Raw genomic sequence first — 26,060 nt, forward strand, 5'->3', positions numbered from 1 at the left:
CTCAAGCGTTGGTGGTATAGTGGTGAGCATAGCTGCCTTCCATCTGGTCACTCAAGTTCAGCAGTCAGCTGGCTCCCTTGAAGGAATCCCACAGTCATGGGGCAGTTGACCTCCTAGCTCATTAGAAGAGCAAGCATGTTCCCACACTCAAGTCTGCTGGTTTTTTCTCTCCTAACCCTGTAGTAGTAAACTCCACTTTATCATTTAAACTTCGATTATTATTTTTCAACAACTAATGCAGCAACATGGTATCAGTGTTTGAACTGTGGCGTGGAGCAGACACCCAGATCTTCCCCCAGAGAATCGTCTGTATGCGACATGGGAATCCACTAGGGCTTGATGCTTGCTGATAGAAAAGTGTGGCCAGTACTAAAGGGCAGGTCTAGCTGTGGGTGCTGTCAAAACTGCACAGTGGGGATGACACCGATTCTTCTTCCCATCTTAAAACAGTCGGGACCACCAGAATATGGTCAGATGGTATTTGGACTTTTCCTTGTCTCTACTTCTTTGGGTAATTAAATTTGACAAGGCTAGAATGGCTTACTATTTTTAGAAGAAGTGAATTCAAGCCTTCTGATACAGTCTGCATAAGGGGAAAGTATTTGGAAACAATGTATTTAAACTTCAAGCAAAGGCAGATGATTGCAATCCAGCTGTCATTATGTTTCAATCAGTAGCATACAGAGAATCAGGTCTCTGCTCAGTTGTCAGGTTCACTCAATGTAGGTTATATCTCACTGCCAGCCCAGCTGTATTGGAAGACACAGGTCCTTACAATAGAGCTACTTTTCCAGGAGTGTTTGTTTACTATTAAGTGTAAACTATGACACTGTTCTTTGAATTAGTAACAGTCAGTCTCCTTAAAATGAGCATATGGAGAAGATTATGTCAGGAAAATAACCCAACTGGTGTTGCCCCTATAGGGGAACCTGATGTCCACCTGCCTGCCTCAACATAGCCACCCCTCTTCTGCAACCCAGCACCCCCTATAATGGCTCTGGGCCAAAGACTGTGCAATTTGAGGACTTGAACTCCATGTAGAAATACCTAGTACAAACAAACCATCAGTCTGTTTTTCTTCTTCACTTCTTGGCTTCTAGAGAATGCAAAGCTGCCCATCTGCTAAAGCACAGACTGAATCTTGAATAAATCAACTAATGGGGTGGGGCGTAGAATCTATCAAAGAAATTGGAATTATAGGTTAGAATGATTTTAATGAAACTTATATCTGTTCATCAAAGTGTTCTTTTAAACTTAGCGAAAATACTCAAAATTTTCCAAGTTGATATTACTTTCCTTTGACACAAAACATTCTTTCCTCTTCCTCTAAAGGTTGACTCAAGCCCAGAGCACCATCTCCCTTCCTGAGTTCTCTCAGAACCATGGGGACAAGTTTAGGGATTCTGTAGCAGCAGGCTGGGTTGGCTGATAAAGGGCTGGATGACACATACATTTGTTTCATCCAGTGACATTTATTGAACACTACTGTGTTGGAAGCATGGCTGGCTGCTGATGAAACTACTGTATTGTGTAGAATAAGCCCAGCCCAGGATGCCACCTCTCATGAAATTTGTATCTAGTGAGAAATGTAGACCCAAATCAAATAACCGCTCTAGTGATTACAGGAATATGTACTGGGATGGTTTCTATGATGAAAGGTCATGAGAGGCCCTAATAGGGCAACTTTCTTGCTCTGGGCAGCATTTTTCTGAGGAAGTAACATTACATTGAGTCAACACTAAAGAGGAAGGAGCCTGAGTATTCTGTGGCTGTTGCAACAAATGACTAAAAATGTCATGCCTTGCCTTAAAGCAATGTTCACTTTATCACTGTTCTGCAGGGAGGAAGTCAGTGAGCTGAAGTAAAGGGGTGGGCTCCTGGAAGGGCCTTCTTTCCTATTCTAGTTTCTAGGCTCCATTCCTTGTAGGCCGTAGGCCCCGGCCTCTCTTCTGTTTCCCAAACCAGTATACAGCATCTTGCTCCAGGACCTAGCGATCTTCTGCCTCCTCCCCCAGTCTCACCGGTGCCTCTCCTGGGAACACACATCATGACACTTAAGAGTCTACCTCAATAATCCAGGATAATCTCCAGGGGTCCAGATCTTACTCAAGGGAACATTCCCAGGCTCCAGGGATTAGGCTCTGGAGACCTTTGGTGTTCCTATTCCAGTTCATGTCTAGAGACCAGCACACACGAAGGCCCCAAGGACCACAGCACAGCACATCTCTGGGCCAGGACAGAGCTGGAGTCAAGAATGGCCAAGGAAGGGTTCCATCCAAAGACTGTGACACAGACTTGAAGTAGTAGTAGTTAGTGAAGGGTTTTGAGGAGCACTAGATCTCAATCAATTTTTTTTTTTAGAATTTTTTTTTTTTTTGTCTTATCGGTACCAGGGATCGAACTCATGACTGCCTGCTTGCAAGGCAAGCGCTTATGCCACTGAGCTAAATCCCCAGCCCCAATCAAATTGGTTTTGATAGATGGATCTCAGCTTATAGATTGGATGCCAAGGGCTGGAGTACAGGCTTTCAGAGTCCCAAGGAAATGAGTGGCACCTAGACTGAGGCAATTGGTGAGAGACGGCAAAGAGATTTTTCTTACTTTTCTGCACCCCAAACCTGGGCCCTCATGGCAGGTAGACCGCAGGACATTTCATTCTGAGACCTGGTACCTGTCTGGAGGGCTCCTCTGGGTATCTTTTTCTAAGAAGCTACTATTTGTGAGTAGAGGTAGCCCAGCCATAACATAACATCACATCCATGGGTACACTGAAGATGACCAAAACCCAATTGTCATAGGGAGCTTTTGAAAAACGAAATTAACCGTTAACAAACTAACTAGTTGACACTCCCATAAAATCTAACTTCACACCTCCTGTTGACCTCCTGTGAAAGCACCAAGGACACATTCTAAAAGCAGAGTGAGCTGGCTTAAGTGACCATCCTTCCTATCACGTTCTGAGGTTTCCAGGAAAAGGGTAGTGCCAGACCAGGTCCCCACCATGGGTGACTGGAGTGAGCACAGGGCATTTGGCTCATGGAGGCAGCATCCTGGCAGCTGTGTGCACTTTCCCTCTCTCTGTCCAATGCTCCTGACTGCATGCCCAGGCTTGGTGGAGGGACTTGGCTGTAGCTCGTCGGGGGAGCAGGGCTCTGGCCTAGTGTGCATCCAACACTGGCCAAGGTCCTGGCTTGGAATAATTGATCTCTCCTATCTGTGACCAGACATGTGACCGAATCAAGCAGTCCGCCAGCGGTACTAAGCGACGTGTGTTCATCATCGAAACCATGGGGGGCTACTGTGGATACCTAGCCAACATGGGGGGACTTGCTGCTGGAGCTGATGCTGCCTACATTTTTGAAGAGCCATTTGACATCCGAGATCTGCAGGTATGTCACTGCGGCAGGCTGCTGTGGATGCCGTTTGATGCTCCAATTGATGATGCTAAATGAGTATTTGTATTTACAGTTGTTTGCTATTGAGAGGCTGGAGGTGATAGTGTAGAACATCCCACAGTGCATCCCTGCAGTTATCTCACCAAGTACAGAAGCTTTTACTTTGGTACAAGCACTTTTCAGTGTATGACAGTGAATAGATAGAAGAAGGCCCTTTTTTTTGTGCCTAAAAACACAGACTAATGTTCTTCTAGTCTATAACTAAATAATTTCATACACATGTCACAAGATATTAAGATGATGTTTACTTGTTTAATGGGACCCAACACTTCAAGCAGCTTTGCTTAGGCCTGAAGTTATAGCCACAGGTCAGACTTCCAGTGTCCCCATGTACCCAAGAGTGAGGAGGTTTGTGAGGCTGGAGAAAAATTTCCTGGCTGGAGCTCTGGCATCTGCCTACAGGAGCAGCCTAGTGCCTTGTGCGGTACTAAGTTCAGCGGGGAAGATGAGGTGCCCACCACTAGGGTGGACAGAGCAGCCTGTGACAGTACAGTGACTTAACTCTCCTCAGGGGACAGGGGATGCCATAGATGCTACCAATTCAAAACAAAACAGGAGCCAAACTGACGGCTTTTTTCCTGCTTTGCACTGTTTTCTAGTATTTTTAAATTTAAAAATTCATTCTTTAGAGCAGTTTTAGGTAAAACACTACAGAAGGTATAGAGAGAGGTTTCCCATATGCTGTGCCCCGTCTTTACCAAATCCTCCTGCCCAGCCTCCCCTGCTACAGGGGTACGTATCACTGTGGATGAACCTTCACTCACAAATCCATCCCCGAGTCCATGCTTTCTTTCCATGAGGACTCTGGCTTCCCACAGCCTCTGTTTTAAATGAAAGGCTGGCTCAGCTGTCATGGGCCCAGGCCTAGTCTGGTGCCCAGAGATTGGTGGGAGCTTCAGCACCAGCTGCAGGTGGTCACAGTTTAGGTGGGGAGGAGAGAACAGAAGGTCCAGAGGGCCAGTATCTGCTCCGACCCTGTAGCCTTTACAAGTTGCTAAACGCCCTACGGAAGGATCAGTCTGGGCAGATAAGATACAAATTGAGCAACTCTGTTTATGATAAAGTTATGATGGTACCTGATTTTGAACTAAATCAAGTAAAGCAATGGTTTGGTGTTTTGCTTTAGTTTTGTTTTTGCTTTTTGCCATACTAGGGCTTGAACCCAGGGACTTCATACTGAGCTACATCCTCAGCCCCTCCCTGCCTTTTGTGAGATAGAGTCACTAAGCCACTGAATTGCCCAAGCTGGACTTGAACTTGCAATCCTCCTGCTTTAGCCTCTCAGAATAGTGAGATTACAGACAGACACCACCATGCCTTGTTTAGTGTTATTAATGACAAGTCTATATGCTTGTGACATGGACATTAAAACCATAAGTTTATTGGCAATTCTGAATTTTATACTTCAAAATTCTGAGGACAAAGTTGTACTAGCACTTAGCATGGCTCTTAACACACAGTAGATGTTTAAAAAGTTAATTGTGACTAAGATATTATATTTAAAAAGCCACCATTTTTTAGGATGAGTCACTAGGAAATTAACTTCTGTGATCTTTGCATATTAAGATGTTGCACATTCTTTTTCAAGATTTTTTTTCCTTAACAGAATTGTGTATGGGTATGAGTCTTTTATGTTTTTTCTTGGTTAGAAAATATTCAAAAGAATTCTATATAAAGTTAGGCAGTAGCCGGGGGTTTAGCTCAGTGGCATAAGTACCTGCTTGGCAAAAGCAAGGTCATGTGTTCAATCCCCAGCACCAAAAAAAAAAAACCAAAAAAAAGTCAGGCAATAGATAGTTATTCTCTCCTGAGAATATTAAGAGCAGATTGTCATGAAAATGATAAGGAGCAATAGATAAGCGTAAAAGCAAATATGCAGAATAAAATAAACATTTAAAGAGGGAAACCTATTTATTTTTTAAAACATTCCCTGCGCAAGTTATAAATTCCACTTGCTAAATAAATTTGCTCAGTGATGTCGGCCTATGTATGAGTCAGCTTTCCCACTGCTGTTGACATAATATCCAACGTCACAACTTGAAGAGGTTTGATTTAGCTCAGTTTCAGAGGATTCAGCCCATGGTCAGTTGGCTCCAAGGCAGGAACGGCATGGGGGAAGAATGGTGGAGCAAAGCCACTTAGATCAAGGCAGCGGATAAGCAGAGAAAAGGAAAAGCACCAGAGAGGAAAGAGCCGGGAACCTGACAGAGACCCACCCAGACACGCCCAGAAGTGAGCTCCACCACTCCCCTGGATGGCTCCCAAGACAATCAGAGTTGACATAATTGATACATTACCCCAATCCAGCTTAACCCACCTACTTCTATCACACATCTATTATTTTGATTTAGTATTGTTACCTTTGCATTTACCACTACCTAATACAGTCCTCTTTTATGGTCTACTGCAAACAATAAAAGCTGCCGCCTTCTCTCTTTGCTTGCTGCCACTTCAGCATTTACCTTATAGTACTGGCACACAGTAGATGCCTAGTAAGTACTGTCTGATGAGCAAAATAATTTTTTTCTAGTCCAATGTGGAGCACCTGACAGAGAAAATGAAGACCACCATCCAAAGAGGTCTTGTGCTCAGGTAATGAAAATATACTTGTAATCTTATTTCATTTTAGACCTAGGTTCTTGGAAACTGTCTCATGCTCTGAAATGTTAGTTTGGTCCTTTTACCATTGATTCTCACTGTGAATACTGAGAAACACAGAAGTAAGAGTTTGCATTTAAGTAAAAGGTGACTTTTAAGATTTTTGCTTTGTAGGTTTTGTTTTTTGTTTTGTTCTGAAGATATCTTCCAATTGTTTCTTTAACTAAGGCCCCTGAGCTTTATGAAGAAAGGAGCAAGTATCTAGAGTCAGGGTAGGGGAAGAGGATTAAGATGACGGAGCTGACAGGTGGCTAAGCACCCCGGCCATCTGCAGACTGATGGGTAAAACACCTCCCCAGTGCCTGGCCAGTGAACTCAGCTGCTTCCTGCTCATTTCAGGAATGAAAGCTGTAGTGAGAATTACACCACCGACTTCATTTACCAGCTCTACTCTGAAGAAGGAAAAGGGGTGTTTGACTGCAGGAAGAACGTGCTGGGCCACATGCAGCAGGTAGGGTGACATCCCAGAGTCCGTGTATCTCTGGGACTGAGATACACTGAAGCAGAAGACAATGCATTACCTGTGTGACCCTTTTTACAGTGATGTCTTCTTTTAACCATACTGGGGAAAGATATATAAGTAAATTCCATAAGGACTTAAAAACATCTAGTTTGTTGGGGTTTTTTTAAAGAGACTAGGGCTGGGGGTTTAGCTCAGGGGCACAAGCACCTGCCTGGCCAGTGCAAGGTCCTGAGTTTGATCCCTAGTACAAAAAAAAAAAAAAACTAAAGAGAATAAAACCAAGTAAAATAAAACAGAATAAAGCCAATCAAAACAGTGTGATACAGCATTTCAAAACAAGATAATAGGCAATAACAATGCTCACATAATGCCTCTTGTTGTCTTCAAAACAGCTGCAGACACCTTCAGATATAGTAAAAATCAAAAAAAACAGAATAGAAATAAAAACAACAATGAATGCAATAAAGGACTTCAAAACAAGTTAATAGATATCCAAAATGGCTACCATAATATATCTTATCTTTGAAATAGCTGCTCATGCCAACAGATACAATAAAATCAAGTAAGACAAAACAGAATAAAACCCAAAACATCTAGTTTCTGAGACATACAAAATACCATCAGCTTTAGGGTTCTTTTCTTTCCTTTTTTGTTTTTCGGTACCAGGAATCAAACTTACAACCCTGAACTTGCCAGGTAGGTGCTGTGCCACTGAGCCATATCCTCAGCTCCCTATTTTAGGATTTATTCTCCTGTGATACTTGGATACAGGAATTTTAAGGAAAAATACAAACTTTCATGTAAATAGTTACACAGTTCCCCCTCTTCCTTGTATTTTAGAAAATTTTAAAAATGCTATCAAATTTCAACATATGACATGAGTTCTATAGTACTATATAATGAAATAGTAGGCGATGCATTTTTTTGTGAAACTGGGTCCACAGATTATCAGATTCTTAAAGGAAATTATGATTCTTCCCAACCTCACAATAAATTTACAAAACACTTATAGAAAAGTCTAAAATAATGAAAACTATTAGGTGTTTGTCCAAGTGACAAAAACCCTCATTTCAGGAGGACAAAGCTGAGTGACCCTTACCCTTATAATGCTGAGTGTAGGCTGCAGGAATCAGATTTTTCCCCAAACTGAATGTAAAAAAAGATCAAAGTATACTTACAAGTTCCATTAAAAATGTGAATTTATTTAAATTACAAAATTTTCTCTTTTTTTGTTTTTGTTTGGGGGGGGCTACCAAGAATCAAACTCAGGATCCCGTTCTTGCCAGGCAGACATTGTACCACTGTACCCCACCCTCTTCATTTGTTCTTTTTTTTTTTTAAATCAGGAAAGTATTGTTGTATAGCTAATATTTCACATAATACACCCAACAGGGTGGAGCGCCTTCTCCATTTGATAGAAATTTTGGAACCAAAATCTCTGCTCGAGCCATGGAATGGATCACTGCCAAACTGAAGGAATCCCAGGGCAAAGGTACGTCACTGACAGGTAGAACACTGTTATATGCATTAGAGTGCTTTTTTGGTGTTATATGCATTAAAGTGTTGTTGTTCTTTACCTTCTTAAATCTAGAGCTTTAAGTAGTAACAGTGCTATTCTGTGAGTAATTTCTATTTATGACTGTCAACATTATAAATACAAATATGAGCTATGGTTGAAACATGTGAAAGTTAGATATTCTTAATTACAGTAAAATACACATTGCTATTGACCCCCTTCAAAATTCTCCCTATCTTCAACCACACTTATCCCATCATTTTTGCCTCTTTCTGAAGTAGTTCTGAAAATCCTCTTGCATACTTTAGTTGTACTGTCTTAATTGCCTTTACAACCAAATTGATTCAGAATGCTAACCTTTCATGGTCACTGTGACTTAAAACAGCCAGAATTCACATGGCGCCAGATCCGTAATTTTTATCACACCTTGTAAAGATATTCATAAAAGAAGACTTCCAGAACTGCTTTCAGAAAGTAGCAAGAACAATGGGATATATTCAAAGTAAGGGACAATACAAGGGGGCTGAATACTAGTGACTATGTGTGTATAACAAAATTTTTTAAAACATGTATCATGTATTTTGATCATACCTCATAATTAACAAATATAATGCTTTGACCCTGTCAGTGATGGAAAACATTTGAATTATTTAGCATTCTTTGTAGTAGGCAGAAAATTGCTGTGTACATTGGATTCTATTAGCAAGACTATAAAATGTTACTTCCTCAATGACCTGAAACACTTTGAACTGGCTTTTACATAAGACTTAGTGATACCTGTGCAGCATTGTTTTTGTTTTTTATTTTTGTTTTGTTTTGTTTTGGCACAGAGATCGAATTCACAACCTCACACTTGCCAGGCAGGTGCTTACACCACTGAGCTAAATCCCTGGCCCAGCATTGTTTTTAAGATAGAAAAATCCCACAACTATGGAAAATGATCTATTTTCTTTCCAAACTCGTGTGTCCTTCAATATTTTACCCCCTCCCTGCCAAAAGCAAACTCAGAACTTGTAATAATCATTCTCTTCATTTCCGCAACATTTTATTACCGATGAGAGAGCCTTCAAAGACAAGATTAGCTTGGCTCTGGTGTGCAGCAAGGGCAGACTGCAGGCTCTTCTCCATGACTGCCTCTCCAGTGCCTCTGGATTACAAGGCCGTCTTGATGCATGTCCATTATCTCATGCTCCTCACTCCAGGAGGCAAACTTGACCCCTCTGCTGACACTGGCATTTGAGTTTCTGGTGTTTATTGCACATACTGCTACAGTGCCCAAGTCCCTGAGACCTGCCTCAGGTGTGTGCCCAGCCTTTGCCAGACTAGTTCTCCAACTGACTTTACCAGTCTCATGCCGCGTGCTGCACTTGATACCCAAACTTCCCAAATGTCCATTTGGTGTGTGTGAGGTAGCTTCCTTGTAAATTTTAAGAAAGGGAAATGACAGGTTCTTAAATTTATCTAACATTCTTCTGTTTCTTGTGGTTTTATTTTTTGAGACACAGTTTCACTATGCAGTTCAGGCTGGCCCTGAACTCACTTTGTAGTCCAGGCTGACCTCAAACTCACAGCAATCCTCCTGCTGCAGCCTCCTGAGTGCCTAGATTACAGGCATGCGCCACCACACCCAGCGTGTTACCTAATATTCTTGATCTCTGTAAACTGTCCAAATATTTTTCCTGTTTTTCTGTTGTTTGGATACATTTTACAAAATTTTAATATATGTTATATCTTTTATTTGCGTTTCATATTCTGAGTATCTTCCAGTCACATATTGCAGACATCTGAACCTATCTTGTGGCACACCATGTAATGCTAAGGAAGTCCTCCAAATCTCAGTATTGTCAGCTCACACACATTTTGCTTCATGGCTTCAGTTTTGTCTCAAAAATACTCTTTAAGTTTTAATCTACTTGATAGGAAGGTTGAGGTCTTAACTTAAATTTTAGACTGTGAATGATAAATTTGGCTGCTGTTTTTTGAAAAAAAATATTCCCACTCTGTAATATAATGTCCATCATAGACAAGTATCTGTTAACTTAAAAACTGTTTCTGGGTCATTGTCAGTATTCCAGTTTAATAAATTACTGACATCTGATAGCACAGGACCCCTCACCTGGGCCTTCTTCCAGTGTCTGGCTATCCTTGGCCACTTGTGCTGTCACGGAAACAGACCAGATTGTCAAGGGCCAATAAGATTTTGGATTTTTTTGTTTGTTTTGGGGCTAGGCTAGGCTAGAGGGCATTTGTAGCATTCCATCAATAAACTATGGAGAAAAGGACTTTTGACACAAGGTTTCACTATGCAGTTCAGACTAGCCTTGAATTCAGTTTGTAGCCCAAGCTGACATCAAACTCGCACGGATCCTACTGCCTTAGCCTCCCAAGTGCTGGCACTATAATCATGCACCACCACGGCCAGCTGAACTGACATTCCTATAATACTGAACTTTTGTTTTTGGGTGGAGCGAAGTGGGATGTGGCAGTATTGGAAACTGAACCCAGGACCCTCTGGATACAACACAAACACTCTACCACTGAGCTACACCACTGGCCCTTCCAAGAAGGGTTTGTTTTGTTTTTTGAGATAGGATCTAAATTGCTCAGGCTGGCCTCAAACTTGCAATCCTCTTGCCTCTGCTATAAGCATGCATCACCACACCTAGCTAATATTGAACTTTCTAACTCATGATCATTGAGTTTTATAGAACCTTTTATAGAACCTTTTGTTCTTTTATTAAACTTGTTTTATAAAAACTTTGATTATGCTTTGGTAGGTTTATTCCTAAATTCTTGATTTTCAAGTACATTACTGTAAATGGTACTTAAATACAAAGAGAACTACCTTTTTGCAATCAACTTTTCTAGACTCTGACCTCATTACTTGCAGTCATGTTTATATACATTCATATCGTCTGTATTCAGACTTTTCATTTTCAATACTTTGTCATGTTTGTACCCTACTGTACCAGTTAATCTCCTCAGTAAACCTTCACTAGTGACAGCAAGTTCCTGCACAGCTCTCAATTGGGAAGGGAACAAGAATGCTTTCAGTGTTTCGTGATGAGTAATTCTAACTGAAGTCTGTTCATTTCTCAGTGGTCTCCAATACATGTCATTTGCTAAGGTTTTTTTTCCCTATTTTTAAAGGACAGAACTAACTTTTTCATTCACTGTGGATTCCATTTGTAGTACTTTCTGTGCAGGCTTTTTGTTTTGCTAACTGTGAAGTGTACCAGTAATTTCCCCAGCAGTGATGTCCTTCACAGGCACTGCACGGAGCTTTGGGGAAGGGGTGATTTCCCTCAGAAAGTTTAAACAAGATGGAAGTTTAAGTTTAGCTTTTTGAATGTTTGGTAGGAACTCTATACATTAAACACTTCCCATTTTCTTTGTAGGAAAAACTGACTGCTAATGGTTATTTGTAGAAGAATGCATTTGGGGGGGGGAGGGTACCAGGATCAAACCCATGACTTGCACTGTCAGGCAAGCACTTGTGCCACTGAGCTAAACCTCCAGCCCCTCATGTTTTTTCTTGAATTGCTTTTGTAAGTTACATTTTCTGGACACCTTGAATTCATTTAAGTTTCAAACAATGTGGCATGAAACTTCATAATCTCTCTCCTTTTTGATGTCTGCAGTATTTCTGGTCTGCATCACTCTTCATTTTAGTTTTTTATGCCAGTATTTTTTTTCAATCACTTTTAGGTTTCTTGATCAATCATGCCAGGTGTGTGTTTTCATTAGAGCAAACCTACCTAATTTCTAATATCTGGCTTAGAAAAACAATAGTCTAAAAAAATGGTGATAAAATAACTCTAGCCAATTTTTGGTACTTCTCAAAGAATTAACCTGAGCTTTCCTTCAAATAGCTTTCCTACATCAGTCTCTTTTATATTTCTACGGTGTGAATTTGTTTTCTCACTTTATCAACTGAATGCGTCTCTTTCAACCTTCAGCCTCTCTATGTGCATTCATGAGCATTTACTATGCAACTGAAATCTTTCCTTCTGTAAGCCCATTTTCCTATTCTAGTAATTAGTGAGATATTTACTCACCAGCACTGCTAAAAATAAAACAAAAAAAACTCCTTTCTAGGACTCCCTCACTGTCTGTGGTGGCTGTTGCACCTGGCAAGTGGTACAAGTAGCCTCTCCTCAGGGAATGTGAAGTAAGGGGGCCCCACCTCAACGTGGGTCTCTCAGCCTGTCCTGAAGACAGAGCCTGTCATGACAAAGCATGCCTCAGAAGAGACAGAGCAGAGCAGAGCTGCAAGGGGAAAGCCTGTGCTCCAGATGTCCCTGGTGGTAAAGACAGCTCTGTTTCTCAAATGGAACTACCCATCAGGATTCCCAAGCCTGCTTGTGAAAACTAGGAATCCCCTGGCTTTTATCTCAGGGCAGTTCTAAAGAATCTGAACTGTTACCTTGTCATGTGATTTTGCTTCCTGAAGTTAATGAGCTTTTCTTTTCCTTTTACCATTCCTTCTTTATTATTTTATCTGTCTATCCAATATGATGAGTTAGTAATACTGAAATTTTTTTTTTTTACTTTACAGGAAAAAAATTTGTTACTGATGATTCCATTTGTCTGCTGGGAATGCGCAAAAGAAACTTGCTTTTTCAACCTGTAACAGAGCTGAAGGAGGAAACAGATTTTGAGTAAGTCAGCAAAACACTATGTCCAACTCTCAGTGCCATCAGAAGGAATTACATGAGTCATGAGGACAGAGAAACACCACTACCTATTACTTAAATATAAGTAATTCGTTCAAGTATTTTAAGAACATAATTGGCTTTTTGAGGCTAATTTCTTAAAAACAAGACTTTTTTAAGCTAGCCATGATGATGCACTGTAATCCCAGCACCGTGCGGGGCTGAGATAGGATTGCAAATTCAAGCCCAGCCTGGAAAATTTAGTGCAACCCTATCTCAAAAATGAATAAAATACAAAAGAGCTGGGGTATATGTAGCTCAGCGATGTAAAGGCCCCAGTAACATATTTAGAAATAAGGCAGAATTTTTAGAAATGTAAAAATAATGATTTAGAAAGTTGTTTTATTATCCAAAATCTATTCAGGTGACCCCACAAGGCTCATCTTTTCTGGCACCACTCTACACTGCTGGCCACAGGAGCAGGTGCATCAGTTGTCTAATTGTACATGGGTACTTACTGCCACCCTGTCACCCTTCACAGGCACAGAATCCCCAAGGAACAGTGGTGGCTGAAACTCCGGCCACTCATGAAGATCTTGGCCAAGTACAAAGCAAGCTATGATGTGTCAGACTCTGGACAGCTGGAGCCTGTGCGTCAACGTGGCACTCAGGGAGAGGAGCCTGCAGACATCTGAATGCCACATGCCACCACTGACCGTGACTAGGGAAACCTGGGACTCACCAGGGACCATCCTTTTTGTAACACTTATTTATCAGCACTTTATGCAAGTATTATTGACCGTGATACAGCAAGCATCAACCACCAGTGTCATTCCTATAGCCCAGGCAGACCCCAGGAAATGAAAGCACCCTCACTCCAGTGTGAGTTGTTTACTGTACCCTGTGTTTTGTGTCATGCTTAAAAAATTCGTGTATCTAGTGGAATTAAAGATTTGGCTAAAATTCTGATTTTATTCTATTTTCTTATATGATTTTTTTTTTCTTTTTTTTAAACCGGGGCTCCAACTCATGACTTCACATTTGCCACACAGGCATGTGTGCCACTGAGCTATATCCCAAGACCTTTTAATAGGATCTTAAAATTTGAGGATTTATAGGTGGCCACTGAAAATCTCTCAATTTTGTGAGAAGAGATTAGGAAAATATATTTATAAGGCATCATCGAACTAGGCTCAAGTGTAAAGTCATAAAAGGAATAAAAAAAAAAATGCTTTCACAAATAGCAACTGCCATGCTGAGTAAACATAGAAACTCCCCTTCTGAGAGTTTATGTGAAGAACAGCCCAGGGCTGGGACACCTGAGCACAGGACCAGCTCTGGCAGTAATGACCACACAGGCGGGAAAAGTCATGTAACTCCAGGCACACATGAAACAAGGCATAGATCAAAAACGAAAAACATGAACATAAGCCCTAAGAATAAGGCATCTTACAGTCTCTTGATTTCAGCTGTCAAGGGGGAGGGGGTTAAGAATCTGACATTTACCATCTCGAACAAGATAGTCGTGGTGCAGATGGGGCATGAGTTTGAACTCTGGATTCTGAATGCTGCCAAAGGGGAGGATGATGAAATCCTATATGGCAGCCTGCTGAACTGACAGGTGTTCACTGCGTGCAGAAGCAGCTGTGCCTCTTCTCCAGTCTGTGTACTCTCAGACCTAGTCTCCAAAAGCCAAAACCCAGACATCTGTGTCCCAGAAATGGAAAAGTATTATACAAAAGGGGAGGGAAGGGATGCTCAAAAATAAGTTTTGTATGGGAAATGTGGGAAGAAAACAAAGGAACAGCTGCTAGCAAGTTTTCTGGCTCAGTGAAGACAGAAAGTTAACGCTTAATAACCAAACACATCTACTTCTTAAGATAGATCCATACCAGCTGCTCTGTTCAACTCCCATTTGTTGGGCAGATGTTCTGCAAGTTTGTGGTACAATCCCACCTTTTACATAATCACGCCAGGCAGTTGCTGGAAATTTTGTTCATTTTAAATAAAGACCCTAACACACATTACTTTAGCAAAACATTTAAAACAACTAAAGCACAGGTAGGTCAAAGATGACTTTTATTTTTAAAATAAATGTCCTAGGATTATAAAGTTTTAAATTTCCACTTAAATATTTTATGCCTGAATATTTCAGTTAGTTTCTTCATGCTCTCTATTTCTTTAAGATAAAAAGGTTTTGTCCAACTTACCAATTAATACCTTTGGTCAAATTTTAAGAAAGACATGATTTTTGGAACAAACAACATTTTTGATATTTCATACTAAAATTAACTGAGAGGCATAATTTGTAAGAGGCTGAGTTCCTGAGTATAGTCAGAAATGCTTGTGACCAGCTATTTCACTATCCACGATGGATCCTTAGAAATTTTTTCATTCTCTGGTCCAACTATAGCCAGTCCGTGTGTGCTCTTCCCAACGCCAAGGTACCTGGAAGAAAGACCACAAGTGAGGACGGTTTCCCACATGGACCATTTCTAAGGTGTACAGGACATGTTCGTATTTCTGAGTTTCACTGTCCCTCCCTGAGCATGTGAAGGCCCTCTATACATACTCACTTGTCACTCACAGCAGTAAGACTGTCGTGGCTGACGGCAAAGAGCTGCTCCCTATGCAGCTGCTTCATCTCATTGGAGAGGCCATATAAGAAGTGGTCCAAGCCTGAAAGTTAAGCCATGGATACAGCTGGAAAAGCTGGCTGGGAGATGGCCTGCACATGGTATCTGTGCGCACAACTTGGTGACACTGTCATAGTAGGCACATTTAAATAAAAGAGCTGCATGCCCAAAAGAGCATGGGTGGAAGTCAGGAGTGGTAGCCCACCCCTCTAATCCCAGCATTCAGGAGGCTGAGGCAGGAGGATTGCAAGCTCGAGACCAGCCTGGGCTACAAAGTGAGCCCAAGGCCAGCCTGAACTACATAGTGAGACCTTGTCTCAAAAAGACAAAAAAAAGTACGAGTGAAGACTCAGGACTACATAAAACTAATATTGTGAACAAAATGGCACTGGATAATGATGTGGCTGCTCTCAATCAGTATGTTCTCCTTCAACCCTAACTGGCAAGCTTCACTGAGGTCCAGCCATTTGGCTTCACTGAGCCTTAGATTATTTAAGTTCTGAGATGATATGATTTGATTCATTTGAAATGGCAAACATTAGGTGTCTTTTTGAGGGAAAGAGGTTGGGGACAGGGTCTCAGTATGTAGTACAGGCTGGGCTTGAACTCACTATGTAGCCCAGACTGGCCTCAAACATGAATCAGTCCTCTGCTCCAGCCACCTGAGTGCTGGCATTAAGGCATTCATCACCATACCCAGCTGATTTCCTTGAGTGGAGTCAAGAGTTTTCAAAGTCATGGTTTAGATTATCAAACATGAAAATCCTATCACAAAGCAATACAGAGAAATGGGGAAAACTGAAATGAGGGTTTCTGTTTGTAGTCCACTCATGCCAAGAAGCAATTACTCAGACAACTACGTGTGTAGAATTGTCTGGTAATATTGTACCATGTATCGAGGCTCTCATTACTCAAATACCTTTGTCTGAAGGAGCAACAGGGGCATCTACAGCAGAAAAAACGGAAAGTTTGGCTTCATCGATATCCTGCTGTGTGAAGTCTCCAGATTTAGCCCAGTTGACAGCCTTCTCAAAAGACTGAAGTGTTTCTATTGAATTTGGATCCCTAGGAAACCCAAAGAGTTTAATATTCAATTATTTTACCAGGGGACAAACAGTAGTAAGTATCAACAGTTTTTCAACAGTTTTTTAATGGATCTATTTTAACACTCCATACTCCAAAAAGCTCACTAGCAGAACCAATTACTCTGTGTAGAGATTTCTCACCACAGAAATCTCTCAACAGTTTCCTCTATTTAGTGACATGGCTTATCTGCCCAGCTTCATCACTAGATTACTTAAGTACATGCTTCTATGGTTCTCCTCAGGAGAGGACACCACATGGATGGCAGAAAATACAGCACAAAAATGGAATTACGGGAGACTCCTGGGAAAGGGGAAGGTTAAACTAAAACCCTCACTTCCATAAAATATATTCAGAATAGTCTAGAGATTACTCCTTTGTGGGGCCAGTTTGTAAGAAAACCCTCCTGCCTCTTTCTACACACTGACACAGGGTTGAAGACAATTTCTCAGGGAATGGAAGTGAGGCCTTCTGTTGTTTTGTCCACTTTGTTTTGTCTAATCATGGCTCCCTTGACAGATACAGTCAGGAGTATGACAGAACTCAAGGCAGCCGGCACATGGGGAACCCACTCAAAAGTGGCAATAAACAGCTCACCCTTGGGTCTTAGGACACATGTCTTCAGGCAGGAGGGCCTCAGAAAATTAAGAATTATAGAGCCAATGACTAAAGTGAGATGATATGTGTACATTCACATGTGAAACAGTGAAAATAACAACTCACCTGTAAGAGTAAAATGTGAACATTCCATTATAGCCAAATTTAGCACCTCCACCATAAGCACCCCCTTTTTCTCGAATTTCTGTATGCAAGAACTTGGTAGTCATCAAACGGGCAAGAATCTTAAGACTGAAATTAAGGATTAAAAAGTAAAGGTAAAAACAACATGGCTAATAGGAAGAATTTCATATAATACAAAGTAACTAAAGAGACGCGAGAATATAGTTAAGAGAAAACAAAAATCAAGTTGTAAAGTACCACAGTTTCTACATTTATGGATTCAAGCACAAATCACAGAAATTTTTTAAAAACAGTTTCTGTCCTTATTTCCTCAATAATATAGAGTAGTAACTATTTGTGCAGTATTAAAACTATAAATCTAAACGTGATTTGAAGTGGATTGGAGGAGGGTCTGAACAAGTACCACACTATTTTTACACAAAGGATGTAAGCATCTGCAGGTTTGGTATCCTTACAGTCCCAGGTCTGATCCCCCAAGGGTACAGAAAGATAACTGTATGCACCTCCCTCCCCTCCCCTACATTCTTCTATAATGAATAAAAACAAAATAAGAATGTGAGAAACAACCATTTTCTGACTGGATGATAGGGCTTGGACAGAAGGGATGGTAGAAAGAGAATATCAAATTTTCCTCAAAATACCTCTATGAATCTTAACTGGTTACCATACACCTGCGGCATTTTTTAAATATGATAAAGTAAAAGAGGTTATTTTTAATGTGAAGGTAAATGTATACACAATCATTTATTTAGATGGCCCACAGCAGATATCTAGGATAAGTTTTTATAGGCATTATTCTCTACAAACACACATATAGTATATTCAAATAAAGCAATTTCTAGTATTACAGCCTATTTTCCTGCTGTCTTCAAATGTGAATGTGTAACAGCTGATCCTCTGGAAAAAAGATGGTTCTAGAAAGCACATTAATGTGGCTGAGGATCAAACAGAGCCCTATCTTGACACCATGGACAATGAGCCATGACCCTGAAGGCTTTAGCCAGACCAAAGGTCCGTTAATTCCTCCTGGAGGGAGACTCAGTCCCTGATCCCCACTACCATCCACTTTTCCACAAGATGAAGAGGCTACAATAAGCCAGGTGAGAAATCAAATAAAGGAACGAACACAAGCCTATTCCTACGACTGTGCTGGGCAAAGTCATGGTGCTCTCTTCCTAGTCTTTCAGGACAAGTCCAACATGCAAGGGGCCGATGACCATGACAGGCTGGGGCTCTGTCCCCCAACTGGCAACTAGTAGGCCTAGAACAGCCAAACCTGGAGAAAGGAGCCCTCACACTTGCACTAAGGACTGTAATTTTATCCATCTAGGCATTATTTTTCTTAAAAAATTTTCTGTTAATTTTATACAATACAAAGAATGCACATTTATTATTGAAAAACATTAAAGGAGAAAAGATCTGTAATTCCATATCCAAAGATAAACCCTTATAATACTTTCATGCTTTAAATCTGTATTTTCCTACAGAATAGTAGAAATGGATATGGGTTTGTTTTTTTTGTTTTTGTTTTTGTTTTTTGGTCTTTTTGAGACAGAGACTTGCTGTGCAGATCAGGCTGGCCTTGGGCTCGCTTTGTAGCCCAGGCTGGTCTCAAACTTGCAATGATTCCCCCTGCCTCAGCCACTGCCATGTGCCACCACGCCCAGCACATATCACCATTCTTGATGGCACAGCATAAAGGAATGTTTATTTTCTACATATAGGATAAACCAATATGATAATTAAGCCACATTTTAAGGTATTTTGCTACCTACAACTGCCTCTCTCTACCACTACTCCGCCCCCAGCTTCTTAGCTCCTGTGCTCTCTAGTTCTTCACACCCCCATCCAGGGCACCCCAGCCTCCTATCAATCTGGCCACTCAACCCAGGGTCTCTCTCAGTTTGAATTACGTAGGCAGAAGAGGCAGTCTGACTGCTCCACAGAGGAACTTAGAACCAGCCTCCCATTTGTAGCCTCACCACTTAACATGCTTTCAGAGACATGTCTGTCTCCATCCCTGTCATCTCAGGCTGTGCAGGACAGTTTGGCTCTCTCCTTGCTGCTCTCTGTCTCCACGCCCCTCCACCATACCACGCCTTTCTTTTTCCCTTGTGGCTCTGCGATCTGCTCATGTCTTTAATGACACCATAAGGTTACTGGAGGATTCAGATGCAAGCACACAGGTTTGATCTCCACATGTACCAGAAGGTCTCAAGCCTCAGTGAATGCAATTTGCAACCTACAGATAACAAGAGCAAGTTGGGTATTTGGAAAGGAGATGCTGTTTAGGTTCACTGGTATCTGTGTTGTTTCCAAAACTGCTTCAGGGATATATACAAGTCACGATGTTGAGCATTTTGTCCAGAAAGGTTTTGTTGTTTACAGACTAGTTAGAATATACTTTAAATTGTCTCCATAGAACCCTCTTGCTGACTAGGTTCAGCTTGAATAGTCAGTGACAGATTAAAATCATCTGGCAGAGAGCCCAACAAAGTTATTACAGCTCGTGGGGTCATGCCTGTAATCCTAGCACTCGGGAGGGTGAGGCAGGAGGACTTCTATGAGTTCCAGGCCAGCCTGGCCTACAAAGTGAGTTCAAGAACAGCCTGAACTTCAGAGCAAGACTGTCTCAAACAGACCGAAAAAAAAAAAAAAGTTACTAGGAAAACTTTCTGTGATAAAAAAAACATGCCTCTCTACTTTCTATCACACTGAACAAACTCACGTCTTACCTGGCATGGTCTGGATGTGTGTAGGGGACAGTTCTGACACATTTACCAATAAAATTCACCGGGAAAGGCATCAGCAGATGTGTCTTCATTTGCCAAGGTTTGAAAGTGGGCTCCTGAGGGACAAAGGCACATGAGTGAGGCCAGACTTACAGACCACAAGTGCTAAAACATAAGTAGTATGACACTGCTTTCTGTGGAAACCACTAACTAGGCACTCCTTGTTTAAAAGCAAGGCTTTATGTCATTCCATATAATATTTAACTTCAAAATGGACACAAAAGATTCCGAAGGTAAAGTGATTATTAAACATCTCCACCATGTGCAAATAAATTCTCTGGGAACATGTTAAAGTGCCACACACTGTGATGAACCAGGGCAAATGGTACCATTAGGAAAGCTGAGTAAGGAGAAAGGGATGCCACTGCTTGCCTGGAGGTGGACTGACAGGATTCAAGCCACTTTAACATGGAAGTTAACTGCAAGGTAAGGTGGCCACGTGGAGTAACAAGTATCCATCCTCCTCAGCATAAGGCCAGCAACAGGCCCTCACTCGGCATTGTGTCAGAGAAAAGACTCAGGGTGGCAGTGACAAGACACAATAACTCTTCATTCTAAGAACATGACTTTGCCCCAAGAACAGCTCAGACACACAGCACAAAGCAAGGGGTACGGGTCACTCTGAAGCAGGTGTACCACAGTCACTTACTGTGATCAGCTTTCTTATCATCTGGGAGCCATTGGTGCCAGAGCCACTGGGTATGGGTTTCTGAAATTCAGTGTTTCCAAGAGAAATGAGAAAAGTGCAAAGCTCACTTGAATAAGATTACAAAGTATGAATTTTATAAAAGTCACAAAGCTAATGACAAGGATTAGGGCAGATCTGCTTAACTGTTTTAAATAACAAGACATTAAAGGTATTAAAGCAGTGAAATTTTCTTAGATTTTTCAAGGAGTCAACGAAAGAGGTGCTAGTAATATATTTCACAAAGAAAAATGTTTTAAACTCTCCTTCTCTTGCACTTTCTAGTCAGAAAACTGCATCCAGAATGAAGAGGCCATCTCCTGAAGGCCTCTAGTTTACACAAAGGTTAACAGACTGAGGAGACAGGGGAGACCATCCATGAATGGAAGAAGAACATGTGAACAGCAACAGAGAAAACGACAGTAATTCCTGCAAAACCTGCAAACCGTCAACATTCTCCACTGAGAATTAAGGCTTCTCTGCTGATGCTGTGAATCAGACTATTTTCAATTTTGTAAATTGATTTAATTATTAATAACTTATTGTTTCAGTGAAAAATTAAGAATTAGTGAATCACAATGAAAAGGATTTTCCCATCTATGTCTTCCAAAACCTAACAAACAGCAAGAAATTTCAACATCAGATCACCGTTTTGGGCTATTTTCATCCTACCATATCCCAAACTGAAGTCTGTTTTCTCTTAGGAGACCACTCATCAAAAGGCATAAGTAACAATAAATGAGCACTGGTCTAAGACTAAACTATAGGGTTTGAATTCACTTCTTAACTAGCCCAGTTCTAGAAAAGTTACTTAATCCTCTGGTACCTAAAATTCCTCATGTATGTAATGGTGTACTAATACCTCCACAGTGGATGGTTTTGAGAATTATATAAACATGTGAAAAAAAGGAACTACACCTCATGACTGCAGTGCTCAATGTTAATCAGCTCAGTAAGCAGTGTTACCTCAACCACATGTGGGCGGACAGGTTTCCGTTCCTTCTTACTTCCATGAATGTTTCTAATGAAGTTTTCTACCTCTTTTTCTGCCTGAGACATCTGGTGAGGAGTAGCATTCACTGAACATCTGCTTAAATAATCATAGTTAATTAAACCATTATGACAAAAAATTAAACACTACTAATTCATCACATTTTGTAGAGATAACACAGGAAGTAAATAACATATTTCTTTGTATAAAATGATATTTGAAAAGTTAAAAAGAAATGGAATCCAACTATGGAAATATGCAGCTGTCTTATTTCTCAGTGTGTTCGAATTATGAAAGACATCACATATTTCAAAGTGTTATAGTTAATGTACAGCCCTTAAAATGTAAAGATAGTGCTTCTGCCTCTAAATTCTGTGTTATTCTTAAGGGCACAGAAAATAAAGAGCATACTAAGATCTGCCAACACAATTTCTTAGTTTACTCCAAGATCTGAAGCCTAGAACTATTTCTGTAACACCAAAGTCAATGAAAGTACTGTATCTAAAAGCTAGTTAACAAATCAGAATGAATCATAAGATCTTTGTTTAGAAACAAATCATGAACCCACCTCAAATTATCACATCTTAATAGATGTTTCTTGATCCGTGGGAACATTTTCAGGACTGGTGTGATGTCTGTCATTTCTGCAATTCTCTTCATCAACCTCACCTGAACCAATGGAATCAAACACACAGAGATCAAGATTACAGATTCCTTCATCCTGAAAAACAAGCATCTCAATAAAAGAAGTTTGCTTAAACAAGAAACATGATCTGATTTTGCACTGATGTGTTGTAGAAGTCAGCATAGGGAGAAGTAGTATTGGTGCAGTAGTACAAAGAAGAATTATTTCTTCTCATGAAATTTGGTCAGTTAGAAAATGAGTTCTTGGGGCTGGGGATTTAGCTCAGCAGCACAAGCGTCTGCCCTGCAAGCAGGCAGTCGTGAGTTCATCCCTGGTACCGATAAAAAGGAAAAAGACAAAAAAAAAAAAAAAAAAAGAAAATGAGTTCTTCTGACAGAAATAACATCACCAGAGAACAGGAGCAACTCTGGATGTTCCAGTTAAACCGGAACAGCATGCCTTCCTAATCTCACCTGATCCATCCCACCAAACGTCTCAGCTAAGTCCCCCGCAGGTGTGAGTGTCTTGCTTGCTCTAAGGGACGCGTAGACATGCCCAGAGTCCGGAATCCCGTTTGACAGCTCCTGCGCAGTCATCTTAACTAACACTCTGAAGTGTTCTTCTTCATCGAAGGATGGGCTATGGGAGAAGAAAAATATAATAAATTCCTGGACACCTAACCATGGCCCCTTCCATATTACAATTTATTGCATCTAAGTTTTTAGACTATTTCAACATCCTTAGACATTTTACAAGTCCACAGGAATTACAAAAAATCAGACTAGGAACCAACAAGCAACAAGTGAGTAAACTCTCCTACTTTGAAAACATTTCAGAGCACCTCAGAACTAGATGTCTGATTCATCCCAACTATAAACCTCTTTGGTAAACAAAATTACTGGTTAAATATTTCAGTCCACAGATGCATCATGTCAGGTAGGTTTCGATCCAGGCAGAGAGATGAAAAAAGTACGCCCTAAATCATGAAAGGAAATACAAAAGCAAAAAATTAATGATGGTATCATTTGAAACAAACAACAACAACAACAAAAATACTAGAAACAAACCTTCCACTATAGCTATGGTCTAGAAATAAAAAGCTACCTGCTCATAGGTGTCCAGATGGGACTCGTCAGGAAGCACTTGGGGAGAAACGGTCATGCCTCCTGTCTTCAGTTCTATTTGCTGAGCTTGTTCGCTATAGTTAAGGTTGCCACAGCCCAGCCTGACAGAGCAAAGAAATATTTCCTGAATTACCACGGCAATCTGTATCATATCATTTTTAAAACTGCATCATGAATTACAAGTTATTTACTAAGGACTACATATATACATATGTGTATTTATTAACTATGTTTCAAAATTTTTATATACTTCGAAGGTTACAGAGTGTGAATCCCTTTTGGCACTGACACCCTACACACTGCTCCTGTGCCCTCTCTACAGGAAGCCATTCTCATCTGGTCCCACTTCCAGGCCATAGATACTTAGGCAGCCAGTGTCCCGCACTACAAATAAAATTCTAACTACCCTTTACAGCCCTAAATTTGTAAATGCTTTGTGAGTGTTCTCTATTTTCTACTTCCAAGATATTCTGACACATACTTCATTCACTGAAGTACATGGTATACCTTGGGTGGGGAAAGGGATCTAAAAAATAAGCCTTTATAAATTCTTAAGAAAAGCAAAATTCCTCTCAGCATCAATGTTTCTGGAAGAAACATTCTCACTAAAGCTCCTAACATAAGAAATAATCTGACAACTGTGAAGTATTCTCCACAACTGCTATCAAAGGACAAGCAGTGGCAGTTATGAGGGGAAAACAGGCATGAACTTTCCAAAGACGAAGGACATGTTCCTTCCTATCCGCTCCTCAGCCAGGGCACAGGCCTACAGGCTCCTAGCCCCCAACTGCCAGCATCCTCACCTCACACAGTACAGCAGGCTCTGCCTCACGTACTTCAAAGGCATGTGCTCCTCTGCCCTCCTGGAACAGGTAAAGTCTACAGCTCCGACTACCATTTATCCTGCCACCTCAGCCCCTGACACTAAGCAGAGAAGGGACACACACTGAATGAAAATTCAGGCAAGTAAGTATTTGTGCTACTTAAGGGAAACAACAGCACCTACAAAGTTAGCAGAGACAAACTAGAGCAGGGTCCCCACGCCACCAAGACAACCAAAGCCTACACAAGTGAAGTGCTTACATCTCCTGACTGAACAATTATTCCTTTTCAAAATCTTTTTTTTTTTTTAATTTTTTTTTTTTTGTCTTTTTCCTTTTTATCGGTACCAGAGATCGAACTCACGACTGCCTGCTTGCAAGGCAGGCGCTTATGCCGCTGAGCTAAATCCCCAGCCTCCTTTTCAAAATCTTAACAGATCAATATTTGCCCCAGTTGTATCTGTGTTACTTAACTCCCAAGATTCAGAAATATTTTAATGTGATGCATTAAGAGTAAGAAAACGTAATTTCCATAGGAAACAAATTCCAAACAAATATATGGTACACTTACATACTGTAACAACACTAAGTTTTGAAAGTAAAATAACTAGTGAAAGGTGACTAATACTGATACATTAAAACAAAGTATACATGTGTGTGTTTGTATACATATATATACTGTGCACAGAACATATATATTAGTAACATCTAAAGCTGTGTTGAACCACATAGCTGAGTATCTGTTCCAGATCTAAGGATCTCACTTGGTAACGACACTGCAGAAGAGAGGCACGTAGGGCTTCAGCTCCTCAGAAAGCGTGTTTAAATTAGAAAAGGCTCGGAAATATACCATGCCATTTGTGGGCTGGGCACAGTACTGCACAGGGATTTCTCCAGCTAGAAAAACAAATGCAAATCATTTTTTAATCAATAGATTTTACATCATTTTAATATTTAAGAAATAATGCTAATGCTTTTCAAGAATGGAGGTTTAACTCTTATTAACCAAAAAATACTATTCTCTTGCCATACAGCTTATATAAGTTTCTCTACCGTACTTTAATTTTGATAAAAAATGGACACAATAAAAATGTTATCCTTGCTTTTTGAAGAACAAGAATGAAAGAATAATGATATTCTTCTAGTTTCATAACTGATTTAACAGCATTTTTTATTCTAAATTCTCCCCATACCCACCTCACCTACATTTACTCAAACTCTGGTTTATTTGGGGGGGTGGGGTACACCAGGAATCAAATACAGGACCTTGTGCCTGCCAGTCAGGCACTGTACCGCTGAGCTACACTCTCGGCCTGTAAACCCCATTTTAATCACTATGGACCTGACCAGGCCATTCCCACATGTGACCTTGCTGTGTTGCTGACCCTTAAGGCCACTCATCTCCCGCAGTGGGTCCTAGCTGCCTGTCAGACATACAGCTTACTACCTCATTTTCCACAGGGCCCCTTGCAGCCCTCAGCACAACAGTCTCTAAGCTCTTTGAACCTTACGATCTCAGGGCATCTTTAAGTCTCTTGAGGGCTGCTAGAGATACTACGGATTCTATTTTGTGTATCACTACCTCCAGCACTCTAACCCAGAACGGGGACTGAAGCATTTGTTGATTACTGATTTATCTCCACTAATTATTTTAATGAACACTTAATGCTATTCACAAATGAATAAAAAATGTAGGTGATTTAAGATTAGCGAGAGCGGGGCTGGGGATTTAGCTCAGCGGCATAAGCGCCTGCCTTGTAAGCAGGCAGTCGTGAGTTCGATCCCTGGTACCGATAAAAATGAAAAAGACCAAAA

At 40.8% G+C, this 26,060-nt stretch overlaps 2 protein-coding genes across 7 annotated transcripts in view; one reads left to right on the forward strand and one right to left on the reverse strand.

Moving 5' to 3' along the window:
* The window catches only part of Pfkp (phosphofructokinase, platelet), a 62,999-nt gene extending 49,283 nt beyond the window's left edge, over window positions 1–13,716 (forward strand). For all 4 annotated transcript variants that reach the window (XM_063260145.1, XM_013156392.3, XM_063260144.1 and 1 more), the window contains 6 exons: window positions 3,225–3,389; window positions 5,986–6,047; window positions 6,453–6,564; window positions 7,969–8,068; window positions 12,651–12,753; window positions 13,289–13,716. In XM_063260145.1, coding sequence (XP_063116215.1) covers window positions 3,225–3,389; window positions 5,986–6,047; window positions 6,453–6,564; window positions 7,969–8,068; window positions 12,651–12,753; window positions 13,289–13,442 — 696 coding nt within the window. In that variant the 3' untranslated portion in view covers window positions 13,443–13,716. The remainder of the gene's footprint in view (window positions 1–3,224; window positions 3,390–5,985; window positions 6,048–6,452; window positions 6,565–7,968; window positions 8,069–12,650; window positions 12,754–13,288) is intronic.
* Window positions 13,717–14,809: 1,093 nt separating this feature from the next.
* The window catches only part of Pitrm1 (pitrilysin metallopeptidase 1), a 76,002-nt gene continuing 64,751 nt past the window's right edge, over window positions 14,810–26,060 (reverse strand). For all 3 annotated transcript variants that reach the window (XM_013156460.3, XM_023566594.2, XM_003473405.5), the window contains 12 exons: window positions 25,010–25,142; window positions 23,405–23,525; window positions 23,200–23,276; window positions 22,774–22,939; window positions 22,244–22,344; window positions 21,651–21,771; window positions 20,649–20,708; window positions 19,943–20,055; window positions 17,190–17,315; window positions 16,303–16,448; window positions 15,324–15,426; window positions 14,810–15,195 (listed from right to left, as the gene is read on the reverse strand). In XM_013156460.3, coding sequence (XP_013011914.1) covers window positions 15,102–15,195; window positions 15,324–15,426; window positions 16,303–16,448; window positions 17,190–17,315; window positions 19,943–20,055; window positions 20,649–20,708; window positions 21,651–21,771; window positions 22,244–22,344; window positions 22,774–22,939; window positions 23,200–23,276; window positions 23,405–23,525; window positions 25,010–25,142 — 1,361 coding nt within the window. In that variant the 3' untranslated portion in view covers window positions 14,810–15,101. The remainder of the gene's footprint in view (window positions 15,196–15,323; window positions 15,427–16,302; window positions 16,449–17,189; window positions 17,316–19,942; window positions 20,056–20,648; window positions 20,709–21,650; window positions 21,772–22,243; window positions 22,345–22,773; window positions 22,940–23,199; window positions 23,277–23,404; window positions 23,526–25,009; window positions 25,143–26,060) is intronic.

Source organism: Cavia porcellus, unplaced genomic scaffold (genome assembly GCF_034190915.1).
Source record: "Cavia porcellus strain 051 isolate PalLab524CR breed Dunkin Hartley unplaced genomic scaffold, mCavPor4.1 scaffold_13, whole genome shotgun sequence".
NCBI classification, from domain to species: domain Eukaryota; kingdom Metazoa; phylum Chordata; class Mammalia; order Rodentia; family Caviidae; genus Cavia; species Cavia porcellus.